Raw genomic sequence first — 19,521 nt, 5'->3', positions numbered from 1 at the left:
TTTTTTTTTCCCCCCCCCCCCCCCCCAGAAAAGAGCTCAGTGGTATATTGTAAATGAAGATTACCTTTAAACAAACATTAACAAATGGTGCGAGTTTTGATACCCCAAAATTCAAGGTTCTGTAACCAGTAAATAATGGTACGGCGCCATACAATAAATAAACCTATACGCTCTGTAGAGCTTTTACTACGACACCGCTTGGGGAACAAATGTTGTTTTCGTGGTGGAGAAAAACCCACGGGGGAAAACCACTCTGCCGTCGAAGGGATAACAACTAACCCTATCAGACATCACTTCTCTTTTTCCGCAACCGTTGGGGTTTAGTTTAAACATATTTATTGCCAAAATTAGACAAGGGATTAGGCACAAGTTATAACAACTTATCAACGCCTTCTCCCAATATACATTTGAAATGACATTACAATAATGACAATAAATATATACGATTGTTATTACAATTTGAATTCAAAATCCCTTGCTGGATTTAATAAAGTTTTGCACAGATCTAAAAATGTTTGAGTTAAGGTCCACGGAAAATTGTGAATTGCCGAACAAAAGAATTTCTAAATTTAACGCAACATTCAAATTAATCAAATTTTGAACCAAAATACGTCTTTCGTTTGTAAAAAGTTGACATTCCATAAAATAGTGAAAGACATTCTCACAAGGATGACCACAATTACAAGATGCACTCTCAACAAGGTTAACTCTAAAAAGGTCATAATTAACACTAGAATATAAAATATTTTATGTAAATGCAGCCAGCCAAACAAAGTAAACATTTTACTGTAACATACGGCCATTTCGTCCATTTGGACTCATCGGTGGTATTAAAGGTCAGCTGAATGATAAATCCGTGTCTACAGTGTTCCGAATGTCTAAAGTATTCCTAACCATATGTAGAATACAGCGAAAATGGAAAGATGCATGTAAGACTCTTTATAACGTACAATTGTACAACTTCCGGCTACAGTGGATATACCTTATACCGTTTCACACGTTATTTATATAGGCTTAAAATTTCCGCTTTTTTGACCCAAACTTAAAAAAAAATATTTACACGGATTATAAATTCGTTATCTAGACATGTGAAGGAACTAATCTTTTTGCGGTGTTTTGGCACAAAGACGGAAATGTCTGCATATAAAAGCTAAATAAAAAGGTTTTATGACAACATTTTGAGCAACAACAAGTAATTGCATTTTGTTAAACGTATCATCAACAAAACTAGTACATGTGTGATATAGTTTATCTAAAACATCATTACTCTTTATGTATGTGAATCGTAAACAACCACATGTGCGCTATTTCATGGCCACATTACGGTTATGAAGTTTACTATCGCGGCTCATTTTACTCTTGTCATATTATTCTGCGGATCATATTTTCGCGACCATGTTATTGACCCGCGGAATCGCGAAAATAGCATCCCCGCGAAAATATCCTGTTATACGGTACTTAAACTTGTGTTTCGTGCAAACCCTGTCAGACTTAATTCCAGCTACAAGGCTACGGCCAACCTTGGAATATAGACCTTGAACTTTGTTCACAATGGTATGGCATCCACGAATAGGTCATTATTAGAGAGTCGTCGCTTATTTTGGCATAAACATTCGTAACGTCCTCCCGATACCTCAAGTGTGCATAATAATTCATTTGATTAGAACATATTTACATATAAGGAAATTACATATATCAGGTGTGACAATATAAACGAAATGAGTGTAAGTGTGGCAACATTCATTCAGCGGCTTTTGTAGTCTGGGGGACATTTAAATCAATCTGCGTCAGGTGAGGCTGTTGTTTCGTCCGCGTCGAAAGGAATTAAAAAAAACACACGCTGCATGCCTCCCTAGAACACATCAGCCCATTGTCGCTAGAAGTGTGTGCTAACTACACAAAATTTAAAAAAGGACAACACTGCAATGACGTAAATCGATGATTGGGAACTTATTGCGAGGTCGACGGCAGAGAACAACAGTGTATTTTAGAGCTGTACTTGAGACAACTCGGACGCTGGCTAGGTATCGATATGCTTGTACGATCGGGCAATTACCGGTACTATTCAATACTCAGGAACACGCGCTGATTACAGAATACAAATCGGATCAGTGAATGGAATGATGTTTGTGTGTGCACAAGCAAATTTCTGTCACCAATAACGACAGAAAAAAGCTTGCATTCTAACCCTACGCCCCTTTTGATCCATTTCGTACACGTACTACGCTACTGACATACCTGCCCGATCAAAGTAAAGGTATATGTACAGGATCACTTTGTTAGTTTGTGTTCGTTGTCCTATTGGCAGCCATGGTCATGTAAGGACTTGACGTGTTTTGGTGGTGGAGGAAAGCCGGAGTACCCGGGGAAAAACAACAGACCTGCGACCAGTACCTGGCGACTGTCCCAGGAGGGCCTCGAACCCGCGACCCAGTGGATAATTGGCACCATACATTGTAGTAGAGACGTACACAGGCATTTTTGACACACAGAATAGCCTTACATACTAACGACACGGCCAGTTACGCGATTGGATGTACAACGTTTCGCATTGTTTTGAAAAAAAAGTCTAGCTGTATGTCAGTTAGGTTTCGAGGGTTCTGACTGCACTTTTTAGTTTAGGATCGATTTTATACTTTAGATACTCCATAGGAGGCGCGGTGTCGCTCAGGTTAATTCCCCGCGTGCGCTCTTCAATTTCAATAGTGTGTCAACGATTTCTGATTTCCTTTTTCAACATCAAGGTCAAATTACTAAACAAATCGCGCTAATTCTAATACCTAGCATTAATATGTATCAACCACGTTTACTTTTCTCGCCATACGTCAATATCACAACTTAAGAACAGAGCTAATTAAGAATGTTTATGTTACAGGCAGTTGAAGTATAGTTACAACACAGCCGATTCTCTTCTCTTGCTCTGTCCTTGCAGTGAAAATCCAATAACTCTTGGAGAAAAAGTTAACTGTCAAGGTCACATTAATGAACATGAGAGAAAAACGCTCGGTAAGTAAAGGTCATGGTGATAGCCGTTTCCGATAAAAAAATTTTTTTTTTTTTAGAAATTGGTAAATAATTTCCTAATTAAAGAGAAGAAACACGAATGTCATAGAGGTTTTTAACTGGAGGTCAAGAGTTATAGTTCGTAGGGTAAGTACTAATCATCGACATGTAGATGTGTTTTCTAACCTACCGTGAACCGTAGAAATAACACCCTGAAACGACTAAACTTGAATGTCAAGACCAAATCACAGGCGTTCCCATTCGGAACAACCTATTTCAATTTTCCGATATGTTTGCATTTGGTTAGTGAGAGGAGTCAAGCGCATGCGGTCAAAGGTAGATACATTTAGTGATTTGAAATGTCAAGATCACGCTGTATCGACGATTCCGTTATTATTTCTCACTTTGCGCGTTTTGGATTGACCTTTAGAAGTTGCAATGTTTAGGTCAAAGCGAGGTAATCAGTTGAAGCTGCCACTTTAGAGCACAAGTTTATGCAGAGTTGATCGATTTTCGATTTGTTTGTCTGCAGCCTATTGCCTGAGAAATCACAATGTGTTTGCTATCGGCATTGTCAAGACCAATTTACCCTGCTCGCTGCTCAGACTCCTTCCAAGGTAGCGGACGTTGATCCGTGGTGACGGGCTCTGTTTAAATGTTCTCACTAACCCTGATGAACAAGGTAATTGATGACAGATCAATGCACATGTTTTACATGTATTTTAGTCGCACGTCAATCAAAGAGTTCGCGTGCGTGATTGCATCATAGCAGGTCATTGATGTTATTCCTAATTTTAAATGGATAATTTGGCACGTCAGTTTTTTGTTCGTTTGTTTTGTTTATTTATTTAGGGTTTGGGGTCCTCGTACCAGATGATGCCATGATAAAATGATGGGGCACTCAAGGGTTAATTTAGTTTTCAATCTCACCTCACTGGAGTGCCATATCCTGGACACGCCAGCACGACATTCCTCCCCGGTTGCATTATTTTCGCACACCAAAGAATTCGGTTGGAACTGCATGCAATTTTAGCGCGACCATTGTAACTTGATGTGCAAGCAATATAAACATTGCAATCTGATACTTGAGGATACAACGTTATACATGTTTATGTAGAGAGAGAAAGCATTTCTTCATGGATCCAACTATCCAACTGCACTGGTGTTTTTTTATAAACTGTAACCTCCTCTTAGCTTCTGTTGGGATATAACTGTAGCACAACGCTTATCGCGATCCAAACGGTTCGCGGACCGGCTGGACCAGAGTTGTTCGTTTGTGAAATAAAGTCGGACCTAGTAATCTGATGCTGCTTTCAAGCGAGCCTTGACAATGCCTTCAAGACATGCATAAACATTTGCAGGTCCGGCAGGATTTGTACCCGAAAATGTTACATTTAAAAACAGAAAAACAGGTTGTTTCGCATAAACGAACAGGTCACTGCATGTGGCTTAATCGGTAAGAGCGATGGTATACCGATCTAAAGTCCGGTGTTCGAATCTCGGTCTAGCCATGCTGATTTTTTATTACAATAAGGAAAATGTTATTGATTGATTTTGTTTAAATATTAAAATGAAAAAATAAAAAAAATATTCTCATAAAAGTCCTCGGCAGCTTTGGTTTTCTGTTCGGAAATGGTTTATTAAAGATAGAGAACAGTTCCAATGCCTAGCCCTATAAAACTACAAGAGGAAACAGAAAAGGTACAAACAGAGGCTGTTTATCAAATCGAACAAAATGTCAACCACGGAGCGTAGTTAATAAATGGAACAAAATATCGTTTTTTAAAGAAAACGAAAGGCCAGCAATATAGGTTATAAATAAAGCAAAATGTCAACATGACAGGGTAGTTTTTAAATGGAACCAGCGGTCTACAATATTAATAGACAGTATTTTATAAAGGAAACAAAACGTCTCCACTAGATAGTAAGTTATAATGAAACAAAATGACTCCGATAGAAGTTAAGTTATAAACGAGACAAAATGTCCACATTTCTGTTTTGACAGACTTCATGTATAAAAATAACACCAAGGAATTGTTGCCGACTTCATGAATATGTACTGGACAAACAACACCGGCTTTGATTGAACAGCTATGATCAAACATGAGTTCAGAACCAGATTTCCCTTGACAACCGTTTTCATTGGTCTGCTCCGAGATACCGATTTGGATTTATTCCATATGACAATTCAGAACATTTTATTGTGACAATGAAAAAACAAGATTGTCTCGGGCAGTGACCATTAAAGAGTCTGGAACAGTGGACACTGTAATATTATAAATCATAGCCACAGACAGATAAATGGGGCGACATGGTTCTCACTTGATATACAGGTACAGTTTAGGCTGTTAAGTCAGACAGAAAAAATAACATTTTATCTGAGAGTACTATCAATCTTCATTTTTGTAACGTGTAAGTTTGATCGATATTGGTGCCGAAACACGGTTGAAATCTGACTGACGTCACGCAACGACACGTGTAAATACGCTATGATTGCACGGGGTTTGACCGCGGTAATAATTTGTGTCACGGTAGTTCTAAAAATAATGACACGCGGGTACGGTATGGCGTCGTACAAGGTACCGTCTATGTCACGGTATAGCGTAGTCTGAAATAACTATCTCCTTTTATGAATCCGTGTAAAAAAAAATAAAAAAAAATGCTGATATTGAGATAATTTTTTTTAAAGTTTTTAAAATACACGTAGATATAAAAATACATTTTTTCTCACATCTTTGAACCCCCCCTCGACAGAATCTAGCAAGCACCGAAAAATAATTACTGTCTGGTTCTGTTTTTTGTGATTCAGTACATACAGCTAATTGCATTTGGGAATGCTCATCCTGACATAATTCAGAAGAAAAAATCACTTTGCTTTTAGAATGTACCAACAGGGAAATATCTTGCGCGCGTACGTTAAATAGTTTATATCACAACAATAGTAATGTTACACACTTGATTACCCGTGGGAGTTAATACAACTACCAAAGACAAACTTAGGCTTAATGGTCCCTCCCACCAAAGACAAGCGACAAAACTAAAGCCGAACGCTACCTCCCATCTAAAAAAGCGACAAAAATAAAGTCGAGCTGTCCCTCCTATCAACGACAAACGACAAAACTAAATCTGAGCGGTCCCTCCCACCAAAGACAATCGACAAAACTAAAGCTGAGCGGTCCCTCCCATCAAAGACAAACGACAAAAGTAGAGCTGAGCGATCCCTCCCACCACAGACAAGCGACAACGCTAAAGCTGAGCGATCCCTCCCACCAAAGACAATCGACAAAGCTAAAGCTGAGCGATCCCTCCCACCAAAGACAAGCGACAAAACTAAAGCTGAGCGATCCCTCCCACCAAAGACAAGCGACAAAGCTAAAGCTGAGCGATCCCTCCCACCAAAGACAAGCGACAAAACTAAAGCTGAGCGATCCCTCCCACCAAAGACAAGCGACAAAACTAAAGCTGAGCGATCCCTCCCACCAAAGACAAACGACAAAACTAAAGCGTAGCGGTCACCTTTCAATGACAAGCAACAAAACTAAATCTGAGCGGTCCCTACCAAAGACGACCGACAAAGCTAAAGCTGAGCGATCCCTCCCACCGCAGACAAGCGACAAAGCTAAAACTGAGCGATCCCTCCCACCAAAGACAAACGACAAAACTAAAGCGTAGCGGTCACCTTTCAATGACAAGCAACAAAACTAAATCTGAGCGGTCCCTACCAAAGACAATCGACAAAACTAAATCTGAGCGGTCCCTCCCACCACAGACAAGCGACAAAGCTAAAGCTGAGCGATCCCTCCCACCACAGACAAGCAACAAAACTAAAGCCGAGCTCTCCCTACCACAAAAGACAATCGACAAAAAGTAGATCTGAGCGATCCCTCCCACCAAAGACAATCTACAAAAGTAGATCTGTGCGATCCCTCCCACCACAGACAAGCGACAAAGCTAAAGCTGAGAGATCCCTCCCCCCACAGACAAGCGACAAAGCTAAACCTGAGAGATCCCTCCCACCACAGAAAAGCGACAAAGCTAAAGCTGAGAGATCACTCCCACCACAGACAAGCGACAAACCTAAAGCTGAGCGATCCTCCCACCACAGACAAGCGACAAACCTAAAGCTGAGCGATCCTCCCACCACAGACAAGCGACAACGCTAAAGCTGAGCGATCCCTCCCCCCACAGACAAGCGACAAAGCTAAAGCTGAGCGATCCCTCCCCCCACAGACAAGCGACAAAGCTAAACCTGAGAGATCCCTCCCACCACAGAAAAGCGACAAAGCTAAAGCTGAGAGATCGCTCCCACCACAGACAAGCGACAAACCTAAAGCTGAGCGATCCTCCCACCACAGACAAGCGACAAAGCTAAAGTTGAGAGATCCCTCCCACCACAGAAAAGCGACAAAGCTAAAGCTGAGCGATCCATCCCACCACAGACAAGCAACAAAACTAAAGCCGAGCTCTCCCTACCACAAAAGACAATCAACAAAAAGTAGATCTGAGCGATCCCCCCCACCAAAGACAAGCGACAAAGCTAAAGCTGAGAGATCGCTCCCACCACAGACAAGCGACAAAACTAAAGCTGAGAGATCCCTCCCACCACAGAAAAGCGACAAAGCTAAAGCTGAGCGATCCTCCCACCACAGACAAGCAACAAAACTAAAGCCGACCTCTCCCTACCACCAAAGACAGTCGACAAAACTAAAGCTTAGCGGTCACTCCCACCAAAGTCAAATGACAAAACTAAAGCTGAGCGGTCACTCCTACCAAAGTCAAATGACAAAACTAAAGCTGAGCGGTCACTCCCACCACAGACAATCGACAAAACTAAAGCTGAGCGGTCACTCCCAACAAAGTCAAATGACAAAGCTAAAGCTGAGCGGTCACTCCCACCACAGACAATCGACAAAACTAAAGCTGAGCGGTCACTCCCACCACAGAAAATCGACAAAACTAAAGCTGAGCGGTCCCTCCCACCACAGACAATCGACAAAACTAAAGCTGAGCGGTCACTCCTACCAAAGTCAAATGACAAAACTTAAGCTGAGCGGTCACTCCCTTTAATGACAAGCAACAAAACTAAAGCCAAGCTCTCCCTCCAACCAAGGACAAGCGACAAAACTAGAGCTGAGCGGTCCCTCCTAACAAAGACAAGCGACAAAGAACTCACCTGATGACATTAGTCTCAGTCATGGCGATGTGGACGATTTTCCGGAGCATGGGAATGGCTTCCCAAAAGCAGTAACGAGACTTGTAGGATTCATAAACAGACCTACAACAACAACAACAACAACGGTTGTACGACTCATAAGTAGACAAACAATTGAAAAAGGTTGTACGACATTTGAAAAATAAGTCCTAAGAGTGGGATCAAACTTCGGTAACCTTGGTTATAGTCAACACTGAGAACGAAGGGGACAGGTGACGTTTACGGTAGTGACGACTTTGTATTCTATTTACTATCGCTGACATTTCAATTTAAGCAATTATACCATATCTTGGCTCTACAGATACTTACCGGAACTCGATACTAATTTGGAACAGTGATAAGTAAGGACTTGAATCTTGTTCGAGACCACTGGTCACCATGTAAGTCATTGTTATAATATTTTGGAACGTTTAACAAGTTCAAAGGTCGTGTTAATTTGAATGTTTTGAGCACGACCGTATTTTGAAAGGTTGAAAGTGTTCTCACGTCATTTTATTCTATTCCAGTTGAAACGTGAGACTTCTATACATATTGGTTTTCTTTGGTCATGTTCGTTTGGTTGTGAAAGACAAGGGAAAAAATCGAACATTCAGTTCATAACTCATTTTTTTGTTGGCGGTGTTTCTAACCCGTGTTTGAGGCGCTCGTCCTCTAGGAGAGACCTCTTCCGTTGTATGAGGGAAAACAGGACGACGGCCAGAGGGAGGAAAACGGAGTAGATCATAAACAATATTGCCACGAACTCGAGCGTCTGTAAATACAAAATTACAACCAACATGACTAAGACTACACATCACTGCACACTCTAAAACTGGATTAAAATGTAACACCTGATAATCCATACGTGATGCTGAGGCTCACGAAGATGCTCCGGTATGTATCAAATTAATTAATTTTAACCCTTTTGTAATTATTCTACCGGTCTGAGTAATACATTTTTTGTGTGTGTGTTATTTTTAGAGACCGAGATGAAAATCGATGTCATTATGACAAAAATCGATGTCATTATGACAAAAATCGATGTCATTATGACAATAATATCACAATACTAACCAATATTATAAGGTGAGAATTTAAACCGCTGTTGACAACACTAACTTGCTGTCAAATATTCAATCATCTCGTATCGACGTGGAACAGCATGGGGCATGAATCATAACTGGTGACATTTTCAAGTACTTCGATTACTAAACTGGAAATCACGATATTCTAGGAGTTCCCGGGACCTCGAGCGCCAATTAAAGAAGTAAAACAGAGCTATGAGCCAACTATTGCCGTAGACCCCACCCAAACATGCAAAGCGCTGCAATAAGAACCATTGTAAAACACTTCTGTTAGTAAAGCATAACATCAATATTTTCCGTACACTACTGTAGACGGTAGCAGGATAAGATTGCAACGTATGGATTCAAATTTGGTCGTAAATGTTTCAAGATTCACAGCAAAAAAGTATCCGGAGCTTCTCCCGAGGCTGATGATGGCTCACACGACTTAAAATGCATAACAAGTACTTCTGACATATAGACTGGCAATCAGGTTGATTTCGGTATAAAACTATCGCTCCCGTGAGTATAGTAAAATGAACGTACGCAAATGACATTTATCATTCAACGCTTACTTACCGACATATCAAACGTGTCACAATCCAGACTCTGGTCGTGTAGGAAGACATTCTCTGATGTGTCAATCACAAACACCTACAGGATCACAAATAGAACAACAATCAAAAGTCATATTACAACAAGGACATATGAGGAAGATGTCACTATGCACGCAGTCCTATAGTTAAAATATCTTATCAATTACTTTTTGTTTTATTTGGCAGAGTGGGAACAGCAATTACTAAGGGTAATTAATATAAGATACCAATTCTGAGGCGAAAAGGGAACAGCTGTTACTGGTTTACATTCCATGTAAGCCGTTGTGTGACCTTGTAGGCGGAGTTGGAACAGCTTTCACTCTACGTTAGGTACTACATCGAAACCGTACCCTGTAGGCGGAAAGTGACCAACTACTACTTTGGGTTAGTTACCATGTAGGCGGAAAATGAACAGCTATAACGTTGGCTTAGTTACCTTGTAGGCGGAGTGGGAACATCTATAACTCTGGTTAAGGTACTTTGTAGGCGGAGTGGGAACTACTTTTACTCTTGGTTAGGTACTAGATCGAAAGTGTACTTTGTAGGTGGAAAGTGAACAGCTATTACTTTGGGTTAGTTACCTTGTAGGCGGAGTGGGAACAACTATAACTCTGGGTAAGTTACCTTGTAGGCGGAGTGGGAACATCTTTAACTCTGGGTTAGGTATTTTGTAGGCGGAGTGGGAACGACTATAACTCTGGGTTAGTTACCTTGTAGGCGGAATAGGAACAACTATTACTCTGGGTAAGTTACCTTGTAGGCGGAATAGGAACAAGTATTACTCTGGGTCAGTTACCTTGTAGGCGGAATAGGAACAACTATTACTCTGGGTTAGTTACCTTGTAGGCGGAACGGGAACAACTATTACTCTGGGTTAGTTACCCTGTAGGCCGAGTGTGAACAACAATTACTCTGGGTTAGTTACCTTGTAGGCGGAACGGGAACAACTATTACTCTGGGTTAGTTACCCTGTAGGCCGAGTGTGAACAACTATTACTCTGGGTTAGTTACCTTGTAGGCAGAATAAGAACAACTATAACTCTGTGTTAGTTACCTTGTAGGCGGAATAAGAACAAGTATTAGTCTGGGTTAGTTACCTTGTATGCGGAATGGGAACAACTATTACTCTGGGTTAGTTAGCTTGTAGGCGGAATGGGAACAACTATTACTCTGTGTTAGTTACCCTGTAGGCCGAGTGTGAACAACAATTACTCTGGGTTAGTTACCTTGTAGGCGGAATAGTAACAACTATTACTCTGGGTTAGTTACCTTGTAGGAGGATTGGGAACAACTATTACTCTGGGATAGTTACCTTGTAGGCAGAATAAGAACAACTATAACTCTGTGTTAGTTACCTTGTAGGCGGAATAAGAACAAGTATTACTCTGTGTTAGTTACCTTGTATGCGGAATGGGAACGACTATAACTCTGGGTTAGTTACCTTGTAGGCGGAATAGTAACAACTATTACTCTGGGTTAGTTACCTTGTAGGCGGAATAGTAACAACTATTACTCTGGGTTAGTTACCTTGTAGGCGGAATAGTAACAACTATTACTCTGGGTTAGTTACCTTGTAGGCAGAATAAGGACAACTATAACTCTGGGTTAGTTACCTTGTAGGCGGAATAGTAACAACTATTACTCTGGGTAAGTTACCTTGTAGGCGGAATAGGAACAAGTATTACTCTGGGTCAGTTACCTTGTAGGCGGAATAGGAACAACTATTACTCTGGGATAGTTACCTTGTAGGCGGAATAAGAACAACTATTACTCTGGGTTAGTTACCTTGTAGGAGGATTGGGAACAACTATTACTCTGGGTTAGTTACCTTGTAGGCAGAATAAGAACAACTATAACTCTGGGTTAGTTACCTTGTAGGCGGAATAAGAACAAGTATTACTCTGGGTTAGTTACCTTGTATGCGGAATGGGAACGACTATAACTCTGGGTTAGTTACCTTGTAGGCGGAATAGGAACAACTATTACTCTGGGTTAGTTACCTTGTATGCGGAATGGGAACGACTATAACTCTGGGTTAGTTACCTTGTAGGCGGTATGGGAACTACTATTACTCTGGGTTAGGTACCTTGTAGGAGGATTGGGAACAACCATTACTCTGGGTTAGTTACCTTGTAGGCGGAATAGGAACAACTATTACTCTGGGTTAGTTACCTTGTAGGCGGAATAGGAACAAGTATTACTCTGGGTCAGTTACCTTGTAGGCGGAGAGGGAACAACTATTTCTTTGAGCTAGTTACCTTGTAGGCGGAGTGTGAACAACTATTACTCTGGGTTAGTTACCTTGTAGGCAGAGTGGGAACAGCTATTACTTTGGGCGGAAAACAGCGTGACGGGCAGATATGTAGCTACCAGTAAATAGAACGTTATCCTCCGTAACATAGATCGGCGTCGCCACTGTCTCTCCTTCCGCTTCCGGTCTTTCTCCTGAGACAACCAGAACCCCTGCGATGGAAATGGAAACGGAAACGTAGCGCTAGAGCAACCCTGTTCGTACTGCTTCTGCATATTTAATTCAGACACGTCTTCATCCAACGTCATATCATTGAGACTTGTTTCGTGTCTACAGACGACCGCGTCACATACCTACATAGGTCCATATATACATCGCAATCATAGACCTGGATCCTCTCGAAACTCGGAAACATTGCGACATTATCGCAAACATCGCAATGATTATGATTTTACCACAAGCATCAGAATAATTGTGACTTCGTCAAAACATTACAATCACTGAAACCTTGTAACACACATCATATTCTTTGTTTTTCTAAAACATCGCAATAAGTGTTACCATGTTACAATCTACCAGACAAATCATGGTTATCGGTGATCTTTAAACAATCTTACCATACTTTTGTCCACAAACGCCATGAAGACAATGATGATCACTGGGGGTAGGAAGGACGACATCCAGGTCAGGTAATAACTCAGCTTGGTGGACAGCTTCGGGAACAGACAATCTGTAGAAACATAAATTCTTATAAATTTATAATTAATACTACCCGGTCTGATTTTTGTGACGCGGTTCTAGACATAACGAGTTCTCTTGTAGCTAAGGGTCAGCACTCACAGACCTGTTCCGTGATATTCATTAGAGAGAGAAAATGAATGGACGATGGAATGTAAAATAAATCAAATCATTTTGATCATGTATCAGAACACAGCCATGTAACTGACAACCTCTCTATCCAATAGCTTACTCGGGAGTTAAATGAAAATTTTACATAAGAGGAGCAACATATGTATTTCCTGACGACTACGCATTTCTGCAGTAGAAACATTTGAACAGGGAGATATATTTATTACTGCGAGTGCAGACAATTCAACAGGTTTTTTTTATTTGATAAGTTTTGGTGCGAGCGTGATATATCGGCCGTGCCAATAATAGTGCTGACAATAGGTGTGTGATGCTACCCCAGAGTCTACTTGTCTACCGCAGCGCAATACACTCCATACTTATCGCTAAGAAGTCGGCATTGGAGAAGGCAAAGGTCAACAAGGACATGGCGGCCGGGATTAGAGCGGGCCACGTGATCTTCAGCATGAACGTCAGGAGCAGGAATTGACAGAAATGCAGTACAATCTTGATCTGGTTTGGGACAAATGGAAAGTAAAACAGTACACTTTAATAAATCATGACATTAAACGTGAAATGTTCGACACTAGTACAGCACACAAGGTGCCATTAACCGTAACTGTTTTAAGAGATTTCGATACATGTCAATGTCGCTCTTCGCGACAATATACACTAGAAAGGTCAAACAAATCTCAAAACAGAAATGACAAAAAGAAACTTGAACTGTTGTACGTGTTGTATAGCAATAGGCCAAATATATCAAAAAAAGAAATGATAAGTGAGGATGGCAACTCAACTGTACGTGTGTTACGGCACGATTTCTCATGGGGTCTCACCCGGGTGAGAAATCGTGCCGTAACAACGTGTATAACATTAGGTCAAATACATTTAAAACAGACAAACACAAATTCAAAATACCCAACAAATGGCAAGTTCAACTGTTCGTGTATAACAATAGGTTAAACACGTATACAAGTGTCAAGCTTTGACGATCAGAATAAATCATTAGCGCTAATCTCACATGTATTTACGATATCAATACATCAGATAGTAATAATTTTAATGATTTACTGTATTTATTAATTACAAGTGTTTAAAAAGTTTCGTTAAGTGATATGACGTAAGCAGACAAACCTACATTGTAATAATGCGTTTGGACAATAATGTTCAAGATTACTTTTTATAAAGAACATGTGATATCCACACGTTGGCAATAATTGATAAGTCGTACATTTCCTAATATCAAACACTTTTCACGAAATTCTTAATTAGGTTTATCAACCATATCATACAAGTGGTGTGAGATACACGTGTATGAGTGGTGTGAGGTACACGTGTAGGAGTGGTGTGAGATACACGTGTAGGAGTGGTGGGAGATACACGTGTAGGAGTGGTGTGAGGTACACGTGTAGGAGTGGTGTGAGATAAACGTGCAGGAGTGGTGTAGGTACCCGTGTAGGAGTGGTGGGAGATACACGTGTAGGACTGGTGGGTTAAACATATGTAGGAGTGGTGTGAGATACATGTGTAGAAGTTGTGGGAGGCACACGTGTAGTAGTGGTGTGAGGCACACGTGTAGGATTTGTGTGAAATACACGAGTGCCGCTTTTGGGCCAGGGTCATCCGGTGCACTCCCGTATATAATCCTAACAACCTCCCTGGCACCCCCCTGGTAGCACCCCCCTTCGGCAGGGAGGTACCGATCGATGACGTCACAGGGTGGTTCTCATGTATTTGGGTTTCTCCTGACTGCATTTATTTATAGCGGTTCGATTGCAGTTGTTGTTGTTGTTGCTGCTGCTGCTGCTGCTGGGTAAATACAGCATATACCGACTGCTTCATAATGTCTATGTAGGATGGTTGCTGCTGCTGTTATTGTTGTTGTTGTTGTTGCTGCTGCTGGGACACGTGTAGGAGTGGTTTAAGTACATGTGTATGAGTGTCGTGAGATACACGTGTAGGAGTGGTGTGAGGTATACGTGTAGGAGTGGTGTGAGGTACACGTGTTGGAGTTGTGTGAGGTATACGTGTAGGAGAAGTGTGTGGTACACGTATTGGAGTTGTGTGAGGTATACGTGTAGGAGTGGTGTGAGGTACACGTGTAGGAGTGGTGCTAGGTACACATGTTAGAGTGGTGTGAGGTACACGTGTAGGAGTGATGTTAGGAACATGTGTAGGAGTGGTGTGAGGTACACGTGTAGGAGTGATGTGAGGTACATGTGTATGAGTGTCGTGAGATACACGTGTAGGAGTGGTGTGAGGTACACGTGTTGGAGTTGTGTGAGGTATACGTGTAGGAGTGGTGTGAGGTACACGTGTAGGAGTGGTGCTAGGTACACATGTTAGAGTGGTGTGAGGTACACGTGTAGGATTGATATTAGGTACAGGTGTAGGAGTTGTGTGCTATACACGTTCAGGAGTGATGTAGGTACCCGTGTAGGAGTGGTGGGAGATACACGTGTAGGACTGGTGTGTTAAACATATGTAGGAGTGGTTTGAGATACATGTGTAGAAGTTGTGGGAGGCACACGTGTAGTAGTGGTGTGAGGCACACGTGTAGGATTTGTGTGAAAAACACGAGTAGAAGGAAAGTGCCGCTTTTGGGCCAGGGTCATCCGGTGCACTCCCGTATATAATCCTAACAACCTCCCTGGCACCTCCTGGTAGCACCCCCCTTCGGCAGGGAGGTAACGATCGATGACGTCACAGGGTGGTTCTCATGTATTTGGGTTTTTCCCGACTGCATCTATTTAAAGCGAAAACCTATATACGAGGGGGGTACCGATCGATGATGTCATAGGGGGTTCTCATGTATTTGTGTTTTTCCTGACTGCATTTATTTATAGCGGTTCGATTGCAGTTGTTGTTGTTGTTGCTGCTGCTGCTGCTGGGTAAATACAGCATATACCGGCTGCTTCATAATGTCTATGTAGGATGGTTGCTGCTGCTGTTATTGTTGTTGTTGTTGTTGTTGCTGCTGCTGCTGGGACACGTGTAGGAGTGGTTAAAGTACAAGTGTAGGAGTGGTGTGAGATACACGTGCGGGAGTGGTGTGAGGTACACGTGTAGGAGTGGTGTGAGGTACACGTGTAGGAGTGGTGTGATGTACACGTGTAGGAGTGGTGTGAGATACACGTCGTAGGAGTGATGTTAGGTACATGTGTATGAGTGTCGTGAGATACACGTGTAGGAGTGGTGTGAGGTACACGTGTTGGAGTTGTGTGAGGTACACGTGTAGGAGTGATGTTAGGAACATGTGTAGGAGTGGTGTGAGGTACATGTGTAGGATTGGTGTGAGGTACACGATGAGTGTCGTGAGATACACCACGTGCGGTAGTGGTGTGAGGTACACGTGTAGGAGTGGTGTGAGATACACGTGTAGGAGTGGTGTGAGGTACACGTGTAGGAGTGGTGTGAGCAACACGTGTAGGAGTGTCGTGAGATACACGTGAAGGAGTAATGTTAGGTACATGTGCATGAGTGTCGTGAGATACACGTGTAGGAGAAGTGTGTGGTATACGTGTTGGAGTTGTGTGAGGTAAACGTGTAGGAGTGGTGTAAGGTACACGTGTAGGAGTGGTGCTAGGTACACATGTTAGAGTGGTGCGAGGTACACGTGTAGGATTGATGTAAGGTACATGTGTATGAGTTGTGTGATGTACACGTGTAGGAGTGGTGTTAGATACACGGGTAGGATTGGTGTGAGGTACACGTGTAGGAGTGGTGTGAGGTACACATGTTAGAGTGGTGTGAGGTACACGTGTAGGAGTGGTGTGAGATACACGTGTAGGAGTAATGTTAGGTTCATTTGTATGAGTGTCGTGAGATACACGTGTAGGAGTGGTAAGAGGTACACGTGTTGGAGTTGTGTGAGGTATACGTGTAGGAGAAGTGTGTGGTACACGTGTTGCAGTTGTGTGAGGTATACGTGTAGGAGTGGTGTGAGGTACACGTGTAGGAGTGGTGCTAGGTACACATGTCAGAGTGGTGTGAGGTACACGTGTAGGAGTGATGTTAGGTACATGTGCAGGAGTGGTTTGTGATACACGTGTAGGATTGGTGGTAGGTACACGTGTAGGATTGATGCTAGGTACACGTGTAGGATTGATGTTAGGTACACGTGTAGGATTGGTGCTAGGTACACGTGTTAGAGTGGTGTGAGGTACACGTGTAGGAGTGGTGTGTGATACACGTGTAGGATTGGTGCTAGGTACACGTGTAGGATTGATGTTAGGTACACGTGTAGGAGTGGTGTGAGGTACACGTGTAGGAGTGGTGTGAGGTACACGTGTAGGAGTGGTGTGAGATACACGTGCGGGAGTGGTGTGAGGGACACGTGTAGGAGTGGTGTGAGGTATACGTGTAGGAGTGGTGTGAGGTACACGTGTAGGAGTGGTGCTAAGTACACATGTTAGAGTGGTGTGAGGTACACGTGTAGGATTGATGTTAGGTACATGTGTAGGAGTGGTGTGATGTACACGTGTGGGAGTGGTGTGAGATACACGTGTAGGATTGGTGTGAGATACAGGTGTAGGAGTAATGTTAGGTACTTGTGTATGAGTGTCGGTACACGTGTAGGAGTGGTGTGAGGTTCACGTGTAGGAGTGGTGTGAGGTACACATGTTAGAGTGGTGTGAGATACAGGTGTAGGAGTAATGTTAGGTACTTGTGTATGAGTGTCGGTACACGTGTATGAGTGGTGTGAGGTACACGTGTAGGATTGATGCTAGGTACACGTGTAGGATTGATGTTAGGTACACGTGTAGGATTTGTGCTAGGTACACGTGTAGGATTGGTGCTAGGTACACGTGTAGGCTTGGTGCTAGGTACACGTGTAGGATTGGTGCTAGGTACACATGTTAGAGTGGTGTGAGGTACACGTGTAGGATTGGTGCTAGGTACACATGTTAGAGTGGTGTGAGGTACACGTGAAGAGTTGATGCTAGGTACGCGTGTAGGATTGATGCTAGGTTCGCGTGTAGGATTGGTGCTATGTTCACGTGTAGGACTGATGCTAAGTACACGTGTAGGATTGATGCTAGGTACACGTGAAGGATTGATGCTAGTTACACGTGTAGGATTGATGCTAGGTACACGTGTAGGATTGATGCTAGGTACACATGTTAGAGTGGTGTGAGGTACACGTGAAGAGTTGATGCTAGGTACACGTGTAGGATTGATGCTAGGTACACGTGTAGGATTGATGCTAAGTACACGTGTAGGATTGAGGCTAGGTACACGTGTAGGATTGGTGCTAGATACACGTGTAGGATTGGTGCTAGGTACACTTGTAGGATTGGTGCTAGGGACACTTGTAGGATTGGTACTAGGTACACTTGTAGGATTGGTGCTAGGTACACTTGTGGGATTGGTGCTAGGTACACGTGTAGGATTGGTGCTCGGTACACGTGTAGGATTGGTGCTAGGTACACGTGAAGGATTGGTGCTAGGTACACGTGTAGGATTGGTGATAGGTACACGTGTAGGATTGATGCTAAGTACACGTGTTGTGAGGTATACGTGTAGGAGTGGTGTGAGGTACACGTGTAGGACTGGTGCTAAGTACACATGTTAGAGTGGTGTGAGGTACACGTGTAGGATTGGTGCTAGGTACACGTGAAGGATTGGTGCTAGGTACACGTGTAGGATTGATGCTAGTTACACGTGTAGGATTGGTGCTAGGTACACGTGTAGGAGTGATGCTAAGTACACGTGTAGGATTGATGCTAGGTACAAGTGTAGGATTGATGCTAGGTACACGTGTAGGATTGATGCTAAGTCGTGTAGGAGTGGTGTGAGGTACACGTGTAGGACTGGTGCTAAGTACACATGTTAGAGTGGTGTGAGGTACACGTGTAGGATTGGTGCTAGGTACACGTGAAGGATTGGTGCTAGGTACACGTGTAGGATTGATGCTAGTTACACGTGTAGGATTGGTGCTAGGTACACGTGTACGATTGGGGCTAGGTACCCGTGTATGATTGGTGCTAGGTACACGTATAGGATTGGTACTAGGTACAGTTTTAGGATTGGTGCTAGGTACACGTGTAGGATTGGTGCTCGGTACACGTGTAGGATTGGTGCTAGGTACACGTGTTAGAGTAGTGTGAGGTACACGTGTAGGAGTGGTGTGTAATACACGTGTAGGATTGGTGCTAGGTACACGTGTTAGAGTAGTGTGAGGTACACGTGTAGGAGTGGTGTGTAATACACGTGTAGGCTTGGTGCTAGGTACACGTGTAGGATTGATGCTAGTTACACGTGTAGGATTGATGCTAGGTACACGTGTTAGAGTGGTGTGAGGTACACGTGAAGAGTTGATGCTAGGTACACGTGTAGGGTTGATGCTAGGTACACGTGTAGGATTGATGCTAAGTCGTGTAGGAGTGGTGTGAGGTACACGTGTAGGAGTGGTGCTAAGTACACATGTTAGAGTGGTGTGAGGTACACGTGTAGGATTGATGTTAGGTACATGTGTAGGAGTGGTGTGATGTACACGTGTGGGAGTGGTGTGAGATACACGTGTAGGATTGGTGCTAGGTACACGTGTGGGATTGGTGCTAGGTACAC

The 19,521-nt window shown here is 42.7% G+C and overlaps 1 protein-coding gene across 1 annotated transcript in view; it reads right to left on the bottom strand.

Moving 5' to 3' along the window:
• The window catches only part of LOC110459576, a 37,681-nt gene that overhangs the window by 5,281 nt on the left and 12,879 nt on the right, over positions 1–19,521 (bottom strand). Inside the window, exons 5-10 of the mRNA XM_021511906.1 lie at positions 13,332–13,464; positions 12,723–12,835; positions 12,156–12,317; positions 9,838–9,912; positions 8,845–8,966; positions 8,177–8,278 (exon numbers count right to left, since the gene is read on the bottom strand). Coding sequence (XP_021367581.1) covers positions 8,177–8,278; positions 8,845–8,966; positions 9,838–9,912; positions 12,156–12,317; positions 12,723–12,835; positions 13,332–13,464 — 707 coding nt within the window. The remainder of the gene's footprint in view (positions 1–8,176; positions 8,279–8,844; positions 8,967–9,837; positions 9,913–12,155; positions 12,318–12,722; positions 12,836–13,331; positions 13,465–19,521) is intronic.

Source organism: Mizuhopecten yessoensis, unplaced genomic scaffold (assembly GCF_002113885.1).
Source record: "Mizuhopecten yessoensis strain PY_sf001 unplaced genomic scaffold, ASM211388v2 scaffold10115, whole genome shotgun sequence".
Taxonomy (NCBI): Eukaryota; Metazoa; Mollusca; class Bivalvia; order Pectinida; family Pectinidae; genus Mizuhopecten; species Mizuhopecten yessoensis.
The sequence above is the reverse complement of the archived record's forward strand: the minus strand, read 5'-3'. Positions and strand labels throughout refer to the sequence as shown.